Here is a 16,615-nt window from a genome sequence, read left to right on the forward strand (position 1 = left end):
TTATATAAATTACAAATGTACATTATTGCATAATGTGAGAGAGAGAGAGAGAGAGAGAGAGAGAGAGAGAGAGAGAGAGAGAGAGAGAGAGAGAGAGAGAGAGAGAGAGAGAGAGAGAGAGAATTAAATTTCATATATTTTTATATAAAGTCAATAAGTAATATGCAAATATATATATTCTACTTGAGATCAATCTGAGTTAAGGGGTAGTATCCCAAGAAAAATCAGCCTTCAGGCCATCTTTCACCTGATACACTCTATGATCTGATTTGTCTGTATGATTTGCCGTCTAAATCCTGCTGGGACAGCACAACACCACTATTGCAGTCTTTTGTGGTCACAGATATGGTGGGCAGCAACAGCAAAAAAACAAGAAATGAGTAGCAGTACACCGGCGTTTTCCTATACTTACAGTGCTCGGCTGGTAATGCTTTGGGTGTAAAGGAGGTAGAGGCCACAGTAGACCAATGGCGTATTGGTTTCACATTCGTGACGTGCCAACTCCTCCCATTATACCTCCATGTCTAGGAGCCATAATTTGGTGAAATTGTAATCGTAGTGTTAAAGTGGAACTATGTTCACGATAGACTGACTAATCTGTCTCGTACAATGTTCCGTGTAGTGGTGTTGCCTCGCTGATAACACTTGTCACTTTTCAAAAGAAACTAGTACATTTATTTAGTTCCTTAGTGAAGAAAAGTAAATAGGTATAGTATGATTAAGGGAAGGTTCATTACAATTACAGAAAAAAAATGTTTGCATAGTTTATTGATGTATCACCAGCCAGTTGTAGCCACAATAACAGAGGATAATAATTTATTACCCTTAAAATAAAACTTTGCAAGCAATCACAAGATACAGAATCCCAATTACAAATGCACAATAAATTATCTGTACATAAAACAACAGCCACAAGCTCAAATATTATGTATTAGGTTCTTATTCCTTATCTGACAAACCTTCCTTTTTCTGGACATGAGACATGAACAATGCATTGTTATTACCATTCCATGCTAATTCCATGCTTTCTCTGCAGCAGTCACTTGAGGAGAAGAGATATTTTGAAAGAAGAAAAACCTAAACTACTGCATATTACATGCCGGCAGAAAATTATGGAAAGACCAGGTTCTCTCCATTATTATTGTGAAGCACCACAAATATTTTGCCATGGTGGTTTCACTCTGTTCGACTAGTAATTTACGAGCGAGTGATGTGTGTATGTGTGTGTGTGTGTGTGTGTGTGTGTGTGTGTGTGTGTGTGTGTGTGTGTGTGTGTGTGTGTATGTGTGTGTGTGTGTGTGTGTGTGTGTGTGTGTGTGTGTGTATGTGTGAACGACATAGATGTGTGGCGTGAAGCCGGTTGTATATGGTAAAATAAATAAAAAGTAAAAAAAAAAAAAAGGTAGTATCATGGAATGATGATTTTTTTTTTTTCACATGAGGCTTTTGATTCGAGACGGAAAGATTTTCATTTCTCTCTCTCTCTCTCCCTCTCTCTCTCTCTCTCTCTCTCTCTCTCTCTCTCTCTCTCTCTCTCTCTCTCTCTCTCTCTCTCTCAGGTCTATCATATTAGTCGGTCATACTAATCTAACCATTTATCCATCTACAAATTTAATTTAACTATTTAACTGTTCTTAATGTTTCATGGCTTCTGACCCTAACATCTCACCATCCATTTTTTCTTGACTGGCGTGTGACTTGTTGATGCATTGCCCCTGGATACACGCGCCACAATATCATGTTTAGGCGGTACTGGTGGTGGTGGTTGCTGTTAAAAAGAAAACAAAAGCATTACAATTTTTTCATGTTTTACCAATTTTGTAGATGAAACTTCAGCTAACATTATGTACAATAGGATTAATTATGAGGGAAATAAGGGAAAGTGCCGGGATAAACATCATATAAATTAAGGATAAAAGTATATCCACTTTGGCTTTAGGAAACTCGTTATAGTTGACGACGAAAGATATTTTGAATTAGTTTTTGGTAATCAGTGTAGACTATTTGAATTAGTACACGAATAAGGTAAAGAGAAAAATAAAAGAAAAATGAAGTGTAGCTTACCAACAGGAAGAAAATCAACTGCTTAGTGTGTACAATGCATAGTAAATGTGTGTAGGCATTATTAACACGTCCATGAATACAAAGTGACAGAAGCAGTGTTAGAGTGAATGTTCTCCTGTCACTGATTAGAAACAGAATCTTCAAATGCGTATTTTAGTGCCCATATACTTACTAGGCCGGATGGTACAGCATTTACAGTGGTGGCCGCAGCTAGGTGTCACTTCACGCTCGGTGTCGAGGCAATGAGAGCGACACCTGCCGTAGTCTTCGTCACATCTTCCTTTCTCCGTGCACACTGCAAATAATACGAGACTTGATCTCCCGGAGAGAGAGAGAGAGAGAGAGAGGGGGGGGGGGGAAAGTATACAAACTCTTTTCATTTGTCTTGAAAAAGAAAAAGAAAGGAAAAAAAAAAAAGCCTCACCATCCTCGGCGATGCAGCAGCATTGCTTGTCGTTCGGCATCGTGCAGCCCGGTCCTGTCTGAATCTCCGACTCCAAACATTCGTCTCTGAATGTTGCTTTTTCTTTGAGACAATCGTCCACGGCTTTAACTGTGTGGAGACCAGGGTTACTCATTGCGTCATTAATTTAATTACGATTAGACGCAATTATTGTTTATTGCCAAAGATGAACCAATGAATATTTCTATTATGTCACAATTGTGTTGCGATGTTATTTTTTTTCTCTGTAATCAATATATATATATATATATATATATATATATATATATATATATATATATATATATATATATATATATATATATATATATATATATATAAGCTAACGGTTAACTTGCAAGAGAAGTCCCCATTTCTTTTTACCAATATAAACCAACAGGGAGAGTGACATTATTTTCCTTATCCCTAAATGATTTTGAAATGTTTATGTAAAACAATATGGAAATTAATTAAAAAGGAGCCGATATTATATTTTCTTGTAGGTGTACTACCTTTTGGAGCTGTCAATGTGCTACACTGTAGTGATTCTTATTAGTAGAAATGGTGTTATTATGAATCTGTATGTATGTGCTCTATGTATGTACTCTAATTCACGATGCTTACGATTAGTCTGTTTGTGAGGAGTATGTAGTTTTTGTGGATCCAGTAGAAAGAAGACGTTCTTGTTGTCAACCATCGGTACAATAAAAGCAAAAACGTTCTTATTGTCAGTCATCGGTACAGCAGACGGAAAATGTTCTTAATGTCAATCATCGGTACAGTAGAAAGAAAACGTTCTCACTGTCAATCTTCCGTACAGTAGAAAGAAAACTTTCTTACTGTCAGTCATCAGTACAGTACAAGGCAAAACGTTCTTACTGTCAATTACTGGCACACAACAAAGGCAGGTTGTGCCACACGTCTCGGTGTCGGTGACCTCCATCTCGTGGACAAAGCACGAGTCTCTGCACCGGCCGTTGTGGTCATTACATTTTGGCTTGGCTGTACACACTGAAGAGGAGGAGCACATCATTAGTAAATTTGTTTTATACATATCAATTCGAGTGACAGAATTAGAAATGTTTAGTAAGACTAATGTAAATTTGTGAAATGTTATTACAAGGTGAGAAAGCCAGTCTCCTTTTGATTAAATTTTCCTCTTCATAAGTATTTCTAATTGCCGGAAATTACTAAAATATTTGTACTATGAGTAGTGATATGTGTGTGTGTGTGTGTGTGTGTGTGTGTGTGTGTGTGTGTGTGTGTGTGTGTGTGTGTGTGTGTGTGTGTGGAAGAGAGAGAGAGAGAGAGAGAGAGAGAGAGAGAGAGAGAGAGAGAGAGAGAAAATGTACAACCTATAACCGTTTTGAGTTCTATTCGATTCACACTAAGCCACCTGTGTCTCACCTTCCTTGGGTTTGCAGCAACAATATTCGGAAGCAAAGCTGCAGCCTCCTGCGGCCTTCTCTTCTATGTCTGAGCACTTTCTCTTAATCGAACCTCCGGCGTCCAGACACTCTTGAATCTCAGTTACTGTAAGTGAAGTCATTCATAAGTCACTGTGGGTTTGTGTGTGTGTATGTGTGTGGATATATATATATATATATATATATATATATATATATATATATATATATATATATATATATATATATATATATATATATATATATATATATATATATACACATATATATATAGTAAAGTAAATGGGAAAAGTAAGATGGTTTCTCATAATGGCCTTCTTAAAACGTTAATGAATGAGATATCCGACAGAAGAACCAATGCACTTTTTGAGGTGCCTATGAGGGAATCTTTCAAATTAAATACCTAAGTTTGAGTATCAAATGCACAAGAGCAATTCACATTGTTGTGCACATAGACGCCTGCTTTGGTCTGAAATTGAGGATAGAGAAATTAAAAGGGAACAAATAAAGGTTTGCTGGCAGTGGCTTCCGGCATCTGAGTTTCAATTAGGAAGATGAAGTTTGAAGAAGGTGAGGTGATGTTCCACAGATTGGAAGTTGGATGTATGACAAAGAATGTTGCAGGAGTTAATATAGAGAAAGTTATTAGAGAAGTTATCAAGACACCTAAAGGTTGTATCCAAAGGACAGCCTGGCATGTGTCGCGTTAATGAATCCTTAAAACAAGTATCCTCACCACTAATCTTGGGCACACAGCACTTGCAGTGGAAGCCACACTCTCCGTAGGTCTCCTCTTCCCAAGTCTCGCACCATTCTCGGCAGTACCCTTTGCCGTGATCACATGATGGCAGCGATCGGCACACTGTAGAGAGAGAGAGAGAGAGAGAGAGAGAGAGAGAGAGAGAGAGAGAGAGAGAGAGAGAGAGAGAGAGAGAGAGAGAGAGAGAGAGACTTTTAAAGAATGTTTTTAGTTATCGACATGACAAGCTTTAAAGCAGCCCAGATTTTTTTTTTTTTTTTTTTTTAACCTAAACGATCAAACCGAGAGAGAGCACGCACCGTCTCTTGAGGCGCAGCAGCACGACCCGACAGCAAAGCAGCCATTACCAGTTATCTTCTCAAATGCAGTGCACTTGCTCTTCACGACTCCTCCTGCTTTCAGGCAGTCCTCTACCAGTTGAACTGTGGACACGATTTGGGAAAGTGGCTAATTATGCAAAATACGTGGTTATGTAGTATACATAGTGTAAGCGCGTGTTCGTCTTTATGGAGATGTATAGTGCAAAATTAAGTCTTATTGCATAAATGCAAGTTCCAAATATTTGCGATAGCTATTACACCATTAACTTATCAATCAGCAATTACTATATACAGTACAGTGTAGATCATTACCACTGTCATTAGGAACGCAGCACTTGCAGCTGCGGCTGCAGCCTCCGTACACTTCTTTCTCTGAGGTCGCACATGTTTTCCGGCAGTACCCCTGACCGCTGTGACATGATCCTTCGCCGTCACATACTAGGAAAAAGACAAGTGGCACTTAACAAAAAATAAATAAATAAATAAATAAATAAAAATGGAAAACTAATGAAATTTTCGTAGTTCAGGGTAGTGAAATCATGTAATACATAAAACTGGGTATTTTTCTGACAGCAATATTTCATAGGGCGATTAATTTATTCCATTATAGATGGAGGCTATTTTAATCAGCTTAATACATTTATTCAATAAATATAAATAATCTCCCAGTGATCTAGCAAGCGGCGAGCTACGCACCATCATTTGGGATGCAGCAGCAATGTTTAGAGGTGCACACGCCAAAGGCCTTCTCGCCTGTGCCGCACTTCGCCTTATACGCTCCTCCGTGATTAAGGCAGTGCTTTATTTCATTGATGTTCACTGATGGATAAAGTGCCTAGGGTTAATTGCGCTTCAGGTGAAATATAGTGATAGATGATAATTCAGTAAAATGTTAGAAAATCAATGAAAAACATACGCCAACACACACACACACACACACACACACACACACACACACACACACACACACACACACACACACACACACACACACACACACACACACACACGGCATATTATAAATCTTTATGCGTTCCAACGAAACTTTAATATCAGTAATTACCGTCAGTGTTAGGTACGCAACACTTGCAGCTGATGCCACAGGAAGAGCTGGTCTGAGTCTCTCCAGTGAGACATGTATGGCGGCATTGCCCACGGCCGCTGTCGCACGTCGGCTGAGCTTGGCATACTTAAACAAAACAGGTGACACGATCATAACATAACAAAAAATAAGGGGAGCTGCAAGAAGCCATGAGGCCTACACATGGCAGTTCCTGTATAACACATTCCTACCTATTTCCACCTATCATCCTCGTCCATAAATCTGCCCATTCGTCTTTTAAAACTTTCTGATGATTCGTCACTAACAACCTGATTACTAAATTTATTCCATTTATCTACCACTTCATTTGGAAACCAATTTTTATTTATGTAAATTTTTAATAATGCGATCCCCACATTATGTAATGCAATTCATCTGGGTCACAATGATGAGTATATGACAGAGTTTTAATTACAACAAAGTTTCACCGTGGGCCTTAAGACTACAACTCCACAAATAGAAGAATATTGTTTTTTTTTTTTTTTTTTTTATCAAACAACTTTCTACATCCCGGAATCCGTGAATGTAAGAACAAATAATGATGAATGTCTTACCATCTTGAAGGGCGCAGCAGCAGTAGTGGCTGGTCAAAGAGCAACCCCATGCCACAGTTTTCTCACCCTCAGTGCACTTGGCCTTAAATGAACCACCCTCCTTCGCGCATTCCTCAAGTTCCCTCAGCACTGCACAGCAAGAAAGGGTACATATAAAAATAGTGAGGCGTTGCCTCTCTACTTTGTAAGTATATATATATATATATATATATATATATATATATATATATATATATATATATATATATATATATATATATATATATATATATATATATATATATATATATATATATATATATATATACATATATATATACAGTACACACACACGCACACACACATATACACACACACGAGCTTATAATAACAACAATACAACAAGGAGTTTACCGTCTGTTTGAACCACACAGCATCTGCAGTGTGCTCCACAGTGGCCTTCTTCAGATTCCCACTCCTTGCACCAACTCCTGCAGCGCCCGCGGCCTTTAGCACAAGACGGCTCAGCTTGGCATACTGTGCAAACAACATAACAATTTTAGTGATATTTTGTCGAATCTGATCATGTTCGTGTAATAACTCTGTTCTTTTGAATCCAACCAGAAAAAAAAAAAAAACAAGTGTGGCAGATCAACCTTGATCTGCCTTGCCTTCCGACCAAACATTTGTATTCATATCGGCCATTAAATGTATATAGCATACAACCTGTCGATGTCATCCTTAATGCAGAAATAATTTTCTTTATAGTAAAGATATACCTTGGAAACTAGTATGTTAATACAACTATTTCTGAAATGTATTTAATCACGGATAAAACACAAACTTCTCAAAAACTTATCACGTACCACTGACATCCGCAACAGTACAATGCGTTTAGACAGGCACAGGAGTACAATGAAAAAAAATCCATGCACAATATATCATGTTACGAGACAAAACAAAATGAGAAGGATAAGGGGAACGTTGCCATTGCATATTTTGTTCGTAAAAAAAAAAAATAATAATAATAATAATAACTCCAAGTAAACTGACAGACTAGTAAAAATATTCGTTTATATCGTCATATTCTGCGAATAAAGAAATGAGAGAGAGAGAGAGAGAGAGAGAGAGAGAAGAACAATGCATACCGTCCAACGGGGCGCAGCAACACAGGTTATGAGCTGAGCAGCCTCCCGCTACTTCCTTTTCGTGCCTGCTACATCTGGCTTTGAAGGAACCTCCTCTCCTCACACAAGACTCCAACTCTTTGACGGTGATAACTGCAGAATGGAATGAACTTTATATAGCTCTTAGTAAAAGTCGCATAATTCTTTGTTAAAGGATGCACAGTTTACATATACAAAATATTTCCTGAACTTGTGTGCAATCTCAGTGCATGTAACTTGTATATAACACATGTTATTTCAGTTTGAGTTCTATAATTTACGTTAGCTTAAAGGTTTGGATATGATATGGAGGACAAAAGTGAATACAAGATAAATGATAATTTGCCGGCACGATATTACCTCCAGTTAGTGGGACGCAGCATGTGCAGTGTGCGCCACAGCTCCCGAAAGTCTTTTCTTCCCACTTGCTGCACTTAGACCGGCAGAATCCTCGTCCACCTGCGCACGAGGGCTGGGAGAGGCACACTGCAATAGGCACGAATTCTTTACAAACTGAACCTGGACTATATCGTGAAATAAGATAAACCTTGACTGTACTTCTGGCCGAGAATAATTATTGGAGTCCTGGTCCTGTGAATTTAAACCCTGCACATCGACGCTTACCATCGAGAGGAGCGCAGCAACAGTATTTGGAGGAGGAGCATCCCCCGGCAACTTCCTTCTCGTCCCTGGAGCATGTGGACTTGAAAACTCCTCCTTCTTGCACACACCTCTCCAGGTCTTCCACCACTGAATGACGTAAAAAGTTGCATTATTATAGAAATCTTCGTAGAGAGGCTTTACTGATGCTGATGGAGATAGCTGAATGTGTTCCTGAGATCACAATGCCAAAACCATTTTAAAATTGAGTTCCGTCACTCTTGCGCACATTGCCTTGGTAAATTATGCATTAAATATAAGTTATTCAGTTTGTTCCACGCATTCTCTGGAATCACATTTTAAGTTTAGGCATTCATTGTTGTTAAAACATTTACACAGTGCATCGTTTTCTTAATAGTGCAATCAGTATATTAATCAAAACTTGAAGACAAAGACACAGCATGCTAACCACCATGTCGTCGACAGTGTGATAGACAGGAAAGGTTCTGATTAGACAAGTCAAACACAATCTGCTGGCATTATTACCGTCATTCCTGGCCTCACAACACTTGCAATGAGCACCGCATCCAGCGAGCGTCTCATCCTCCCACGGCTCACACCAAGCCCGGCATTGTCCGCGTCCTTTGTTACATGTTGGGTGAGCCTGACAGACTGGAACGGGGAAATGTAGTATGCTAAAAGGTTATCTAGACACTCTCTCTCTCTCTCTCTCTCTCTCTCTCTCTCTCTCTCTCTCTCTCTCTCTCTCTCTCTCTCTCTCTCTCTCTCTCTCTCTCTGTTCTCTGTTCTCTGTTAAAGCATGCAACAGATTGGTCACACCACAGCGTCTCGTACAATCTGTTGTCTTTATATCTTATGTTTTACTTCTTTATATTATTTTTGTTCACTTAATTCCTTATATAATCGACACAATCTTTTCCGTTTCATGTAATGAAATTACACGAAATTGTTTTTTCATCTATCTTCGTTTTGTGTTGTGCTTTTAGCCTAATATATGTTTTTAGGTTTAGTTGAATACTGACTGCTGAATTTTGTCATATTGAGCAGAAAAAAAAAGACTCCATCACTTCCCTCAAAACTCCACTCAAACATTTTCTACATTCATGGCATTCACAAACATTTGTTATGGTGTGCGGGGTGACAAAGAACGACTGATTTGCATTACCATCTACCGGGGCGCAACAACAGTAATGAGGTGAGGAGCATCCTCTTCCAACCTCCTTCTCCAGCTTGGAACACGATGCCTTGAACGAGCCTCCATCGTGTCTGCACTTCTCCAAATCAAGAAGAACTGTGCATAAAACAAGCATTTTAGTTGAGCATTATTTGCAATGTCTCACAAGCAGCAATTAGTTTGTCAGATATATACATCATAGTTCTGCTGCACACCGGTCCTCACCTTCAATCTTGGCTACACAACACTTGCAGAACTGTCCACATTTTCCGTGCACCTCTTCTTCCCACTCGTTGCACTCATCTCTGCAGTGTCCCAAGCCATCGTCACAGGCCAGCTGGCCTCCACACAATGAGTCTAGAAATGTAAGCAAATTGTGTGATTAGAACATATATATTTCCTGTATTTGAACAACTGTGTATAAGAGAATGTTGGCAAATGCAACTCACCGAGATGGAAACCAACACAACACTTGCACTTGTTGCCAAAACAACCGCCTTGCAACTCCTTCGTTCCGTGGGGACACTGCGTTTGGCACTCACCACCCGCCGCCTGGCACTCAGTGCTAGGTTTGCACACTGGTAGGTAAGACAGGAATAACTATGTATGTACGTATGCATGTGTGCATTTTATGCTGTTCATTATTTTAGCGTGAGAAGCATTAATAACTGTAATATCAGCTGATGTACTGTCTCTGGCATTAGTTCAGAACAAGCTCTCCCTCTGCCAAGCATATCGAAAAAGTGCTTACCGTTGATGTTCGTCACACAACACTTGCAGCCCGCGCCGCATTTATCGGTAGTCTCTGACTCGTGAGCCTTACACTTCGATCGGCAGGAACCTCTTCCGCCGCTACACGAGTGTTTAGCTTCACACACTGTACAAAGCGTACATTATGATATGAAATTAGATGCTCTTCACGCAACTACGAAAATGGGTGTTTTTTTGCAATGTAAAAAAAAATTCAAAAGAAAAAGTAAAATCAGGACTATACAAAGGTAGTGACGCACCGTCCTTCAGGGCACAACAGCAGAAGTGGTCACTTGAGCAGCCTCCCGCTACTTCCTTTTCCAAGGCGGTGCACTTTGCCTTGATGGAGCCGCCTGCCTGCACACACTGCTTCACCTCAGCGAATTCTGATGGGTGTTTTGAGCATAGAATGACAATTATATATATATATATATATATATATATATATATATATATATATATATATATATATATATATATATATATATATATATATATATATATATATATATATATATATATATATATATATATATATATATATATATATATATATATATATATATATATATATATATATATTAACTTTTTTCTTTATTTATTTATATAAGTTCTTGTTTTAATTGCAAAGTAAGTAGTACAAATTAATCAAATCACTACTACATTATGTTTGTAATTTTAATTTTCTCGTAACAGTTGATGTGCGCTGATATAGTCTGCAGCCATCTTTGTATAATAACTTCTTGTTACTTGCTGACATGCATACTCATGAGCCACTGAAATGGTGACATTTCCTTTGCAGGAAATGTTTTTAACACCAAGTCGTGCAATATCAGTACGAAAGAATATATAGAAGACTAACATTTCTCCAAGGCCTTTTGAGATTCAACTCTTTATGGGAAAACAAAGTACAAATATTGCGTGTGATAAACAAGATTCCCACTACGGAGGAAACAAAAGAAATAAACTTTGCAGAACATAAATAATATGAGCACTCGTGATTGAAAGGGACATTTAAGATTGATGGCTCATGGCTGACAGAACTAACAAAACCGAAAGCAGATTTTATGATCAAAGTTACTTACCGTTCAGCGAGGCAATGCAACATCTGCAGTGGGCGCCGCACAAACCATGCCTTTCTTTTTCGCCCTTAAAACAGCTTGATCGGCAGCGGCCGCGGCCATGGTCGCAAGATACCATAGCGTGGCATTCTGCGAGATTAAATACATACCAGCTTCGTCTAGGTGAGACGGCAACATTACCATGACATTAAATACGTAGGGGAATAAAATGCAGAAAAATGTGAACTACGTTTTCCATTCACTACAGAAAATTTCAAGTGAATGTAATTATGTAATGATGCACTGTGCATCCGGTGACTTGATGAGATGAGGAAACTGGATTGATTACCTCTCACACTTGGGCATGTATGAATTTATTCAAGTATTGCTAGTATGGACAGTGTTTCCTTTATGCATATCAATTTCAGAATATTTTTTTCTAAATATTTCATTCCTTTAATATATCAGTTTCCTTTTCGCCCCAAGATGTATTTTTACTTGGCATATATAAGAAATTTTGATATTCTACAGGCAGGGGGAAAAATGAAAATGCAAGACTCACCATCAATCGGGGCGCAGCAACAGAAGTCAGCCGAGCAGCCCCCGGCGATCTCTTTCTCCCCTCTGGAACAGTAGCTCTTCACCAGTCCTCCCGCGCGTACGCACTTCTCCACGTCCAGGCATTCTAGTTGACATAATCCATTTTGTAAAGTGTGGAATGATTGTGACACACTAATATATCAGTACCGGTGTCCTATCCCTGTCTATCTTTGTTGTGGAATTCTGCTGATGGCGGAGGTCACCAATATAAAGCTTATCACTGGAAAGTTTACAATAATTTCGTAATGAAACACGGAATTGAGAAATATAATAAAATCCTAAGGACGTTTAAAGAGCATTACAAGCCCTACCATTGGGCACTGCCACGCAACACTTGCAACTCAACCCGCAGCCCCCAGCCTTCTCAGTTTCGCCGACCAAGCAGAACTCGCGGCACTGGCCTTGTCCATGGTGACAAAGTGGCTGTTCTTGGCACACTGTAGGGAGGAAAAGTATTTCATCAGGTTAGAAATTGTCACTCTAGTCACATTATTTTACAATGTGTATATACATATAGGTATATTCTGTATGTATGTAGTTCAGCAGATCTCCATTAGATACAGCGATGGGTCTCCTAAACCTTTTGAAATTGGTGTCCCACAGGGTTTCTGTCACATCACCCACTGTTTGCATTATTTATCTTCGTCAAATTTATTGTGCTGTCCACTCATTTGCTAGTCACTGCATTTCCCAACGTCATTTGTCAGGCGACCAACTCAGCAGGAATGCAGTAATTCAGGAAGAAAAATCACAGAACGCTTTTTTTTTTTTTTTAGTACTTCAGAAATTCAATCCCAAAATCAGTCTACTAGACGTGACCTTCTAGATTTCATTGCAAGTATACTTTGTAAACTGTCTTTTACCTTCAGATAAGGACAAGCAGCATTTGCAATCTGGTCCACATCCGGTATCAGCTTCAGTCTCCCCGTGCAGGCACCATTCCCGGCACTGTCCCCTCCCGTGGTAACATGCTGGGAGGTCGTCACACACTGTGGAAGATAAATATTAACATCAAGATGTTTATATCCGTCCCTGTCTTTTCCAGAGCAAGACTCAGAGAGCTTGTATATTACGGTAAGCCAACCGTGCATGACAAGCTTGCAAACAGTGAACACCTACACGACACTGGCTCTGGAGGAACGCAGCAGTGGCAGTGTTTACCGCCTCTGCATCCCTTGGCAATCTCCTTCTCGTGCAATGCGCATGCTGCCTTGCATGCGCCTCCCTTCCTCCAGCACTTCTCCCGAGCGACGCACTCTGAAGAGGCCCGAGAATCTTGTTAGTGACAACAAAGTTAACACTTCGACGTAAACTTTCAACAACTAGAATTGAGGCAATCTCTCTCTCTCTCTCTCTCTCTCTCTCTCTCTCTCTCTCTCTCTCTCTCTCTCTCTCTCTCTCTCTCTCTCTCTCTCTCTCTCTCTCTCTCTCTCTCTCTCTCTCTCTCTCTCTCTCTCTCTCTCCATCATGATTGTCGTCTGCCTGGCTTGGGGAGTAAAGTACCTGTATCCCACACTCAGTCATTGCTTACAATTACCTCTTTATATCTATATTTTCTCAATTTTAACTCACAAGATAAACAAATGACACAAAACTGAAGCTGTGTTGGATTGTTGGATTTGAATATAACATTCAAGCGATACAGTTAAATAATAGTTCTGGAAATCTTACTAAAACAATAAGATCACAGAAAAATATAAAATTACCTGATTGTGCACTGAGTGTTTCTTCGACCTCTACATCTGCAAAACAAAAGTAAAGAAAGTTAAGAATCTGCTTCAAAAGTCATAGGAGGACGCAGCATTCGCCCTCTCTGCAGAGTGGTAAAGAATTCATGAGGTATACATGAAAATACTCCTAATCATTGCTTAATCAACTGAAGGAGACACTCTTTTTCCTCAGCAGAATTAGATTATCAAAATAAATAACCAAACAATTGTGTCATATCCTGGCCTTGTGGTGCAGCACTAATGGTTGTTAACATATTGTCAAAGTTGTGCAATACATTTTATTTGTATTATATAGCAGCCCGATAGAGCAGGGTCAGCGTGCAGGGCTCACGCCCAAGTAGCAAACAACTACCACAACACCTAAGCTCATGACTTACTATCCAGGCAACAGATTTCATGGGGACAGTCCAAGGTGCCTTCCAGCGTCACGGAGCAATGGGATGCGTCTGCAACGCAGGTTCCGTGCAGGCTGGAACACCACAGCGGGGTCTGCCGCCACCCCGAGGTTTGTTGCGAGGCGGGCGTGACGGTGAGGCCCGGGAAGAGAGGGAGGGAGAGAGACAGACAGAGAGAGAGAGAGAGAGAGAGAGAGAGAGAGAGAGAGAGAGAGAGAGAGAGAGAGAGAGAGAGAGAGAGAGAGAGAGAGAGAGAGAAAGTTTCCGAAACAAAGCAAACAACACATGAAAATTATATTCTATTGCTCTTACTGGTTTTTCTTTGTATGTATGTATGTATATATATATATATATATATATATATATATATATATATATATATATATATATATATATATATATATATATATATATATATATATATATATATATATATATATATATATATATATATATATATATATATCGTTTTTTTTTTTTTGGTGACTCATACTTCTGAAGCAACATATTGATGTGTGTGTGTGTGTGTGTGTGTGTGTGTGTGTGTGTGTGTGTGTGTGTGTGTGTGTGTGTGTGTACAGCCAACTATTCTGTGTCGCAAATTTCGTTACACTGGTTATTCAGCACAAAATGGTAATAAGTGTTTCAGTGTGAGAGCAATTGTGAGTAACCAGTGTCTCAGTGTAGGAACAGCTGTAGTAAACCAGTGTCTCAGTGTGAGAGCAGCTGTACGTAACAGTTTCTCATTGTAAGAGCAGCTGTATGTAACTAGTGTCTCAGTGTGAGAGCAAGTGTATGTAACCAGTGTCTCAGTGTGAGAGCAAGTGTATGTAACCAGTGTCTCAGTGTGAGAGCAAGTGTATGTAACCAGTGTCTCAGTGTGAGAGCAGCAGTATGTAACCAGAGTTTCAGTGTGAGTGCAGCTGTAGGTAACCAGTGTTTCAGTGTAAGTGCAGCTGTAGGTAACCAGTGTCTCAGTGTGGGTGCAGCTGTAGGTAACCAGTGTTTCAGTGTGAGTGCAGCTGTAGGTAACTAGTGAAATAATTCTAACTGCTGATACATATTCACAAAAAATATGTACAAGTATGCACTGTATGTATTCAACACATTTGTGCCACTTCTTGGATGATGTACTCCTGATGGACAATCCAGACACAGACAGCGTAAAGGTGACATTGGTTTGTTACAATGCTATCTGCTTTTAGTTTCAGTGTTTTTGATTCTTGTCAATAAGTGGCATAATAATATGTAACAGAAATTTAAACGTCTTATTTTTTTATTTTTTTTTTTAATATTCGATCAAAGTATTCGAATTTCGTGAAAACCTTAAGACGGCAATCATATCACTGAGCTCTGGCATGAGTTAACTTAATAACATTAAGTTTGCAATGGAAACAAGATTCTGGTTGAGAGGAAAAAAATTTAAAAAAAAATAAAAAATACCTCCGATCTTAAGACGTCCGCGTCCTCAGCTAACACAGTCGCCGCCAAGACTATCACCATCAAACAGTGAGTAGTCATGTTCACTGCCAAGCGATTTTCTCTCAGTGTCTGACTATGCAATTATCAGTCTGCGCTAGATGGAACACGTCTGCCGCAGCGAAGCGCCTCTTCGGTCTCATGTCTGTCCCGGCTGCGGCTGCCTTATATACGTACATGGCAGGGCGATGCTCTTCCCGCAACACCTGTTTCCAATAACCTACCTTATTTGCAAATCTGAGTACGTGTTCTGCACAGGGAGCATATTTCTTTTTTTTTTTTCACATAATATTGTGTGAATATTCAAATCCAATGCAAAAACTCAACATTAGTGAATCTTTAAAACATAATCAAACACAAAATTAAATAAATCATGATGGACACAACGTACCAGGTAGTTAACCTTGCCCCGAAACAGAACTTCTGGATATTAGGGTTGAATATATATATACGAGTATATATATATATATATATATATATATATATATATATATATATATATATATATATATATATATATATATATATATATATATATATATATATATATATATATATATATAGATAGATAGATAGATAGATAAATAGATAGATAGATAGATATATATATATATATATATATATATATATATATATATATATATATATATATATATATATATATATATATATATTCAATATTCCTAGCCCAGGGAACAACCGTTTGCAAGTAACTTCATTCAAGTTGGGGGAACGGCTCGTAATTTTTCCCTTCAGTGGATACAACACATGGCTGGATTTTGATGCTATTATGATTCTACACCTACTCCACAACATGCAATGATTGAAGATACCTTCTGTGAAAGTGAAACCTTGCAAGAAAAGTGAAAAAAAAAAAAGATAAACTTTAGATGTTTTCCCCACCTCATATATATATATATATATATATATATATATATATATATATATATATATATATATATATATATATATATATATATATATATATATA

At 38.6% G+C, this 16,615-nt stretch overlaps 1 protein-coding gene and 1 long non-coding RNA gene across 2 annotated transcripts; both read right to left on the reverse strand.

Moving 5' to 3' along the window:
- Nucleotides 1-751: 751 nt before the first annotated feature.
- On the reverse strand, nucleotides 752-11,563 carry LOC135116021 (multiple epidermal growth factor-like domains protein 6). The gene is made up of 22 exons (XM_064033241.1): nucleotides 11,445-11,563; nucleotides 10,620-10,745; nucleotides 10,361-10,486; nucleotides 10,059-10,187; nucleotides 9,835-9,966; nucleotides 9,601-9,726; nucleotides 8,961-9,086; nucleotides 8,439-8,564; nucleotides 8,175-8,300; nucleotides 7,797-7,928; nucleotides 7,063-7,185; nucleotides 6,613-6,798; nucleotides 6,077-6,202; nucleotides 5,710-5,832; nucleotides 5,326-5,451; nucleotides 4,993-5,115; nucleotides 4,670-4,795; nucleotides 3,914-4,039; nucleotides 3,386-3,517; nucleotides 2,489-2,617; nucleotides 2,237-2,359; nucleotides 752-1,768 (listed from the first exon to the last, which is right to left on the reverse strand). Exons 1-22 carry the CDS (start codon nucleotides 11,557-11,559, stop codon nucleotides 1,743-1,745), a joined length of 2,733 nt encoding a protein of 910 aa, XP_063889311.1. The 5' UTR covers nucleotides 11,560-11,563; the 3' UTR covers nucleotides 752-1,742.
- Nucleotides 11,564-11,893: 330 nt separating this feature from the next.
- LOC135116052 (uncharacterized) lies at nucleotides 11,894-13,322 on the reverse strand. Its single transcript, XR_010276152.1, has 3 exons — nucleotides 12,884-13,322; nucleotides 12,332-12,457; nucleotides 11,894-12,105 (listed from the first exon to the last, which is right to left on the reverse strand). It is a non-coding gene; the product is annotated as an uncharacterized LOC135116052 (long non-coding RNA).
- Nucleotides 13,323-16,615: the final 3,293 nt, after the last annotated feature.

The sequence above is a fragment of the Scylla paramamosain genome, chromosome 30 (assembly GCF_035594125.1).
Source record: "Scylla paramamosain isolate STU-SP2022 chromosome 30, ASM3559412v1, whole genome shotgun sequence".
In the NCBI taxonomy this organism is placed as follows: Eukaryota; Metazoa; Arthropoda; class Malacostraca; order Decapoda; family Portunidae; genus Scylla; species Scylla paramamosain.

Bases quoted from the DNA above. Each gene is read 5' to 3' on its own strand.
- LOC135116021 (XM_064033241.1), bottom strand. From the start codon at position 11,559: ATGGTATCTTGCGACCATGGCCGCGGCCGCTGCCGATCAAGCTGTTTT. The intron at 4,796-4,992 runs GTGCGTGCTCTC...CTCTCTCTACAG, and splicing joins CTGCTGCGCCTCAAGAGACG to TGTGCCGATCGCTGCCATCA. The intron at 1,769-2,236 runs GTAAGTATATGG...TCTTTTTAACAG, and splicing joins ATGCTGTACCATCCGGCCTA to CAACCACCACCACCAGTACC.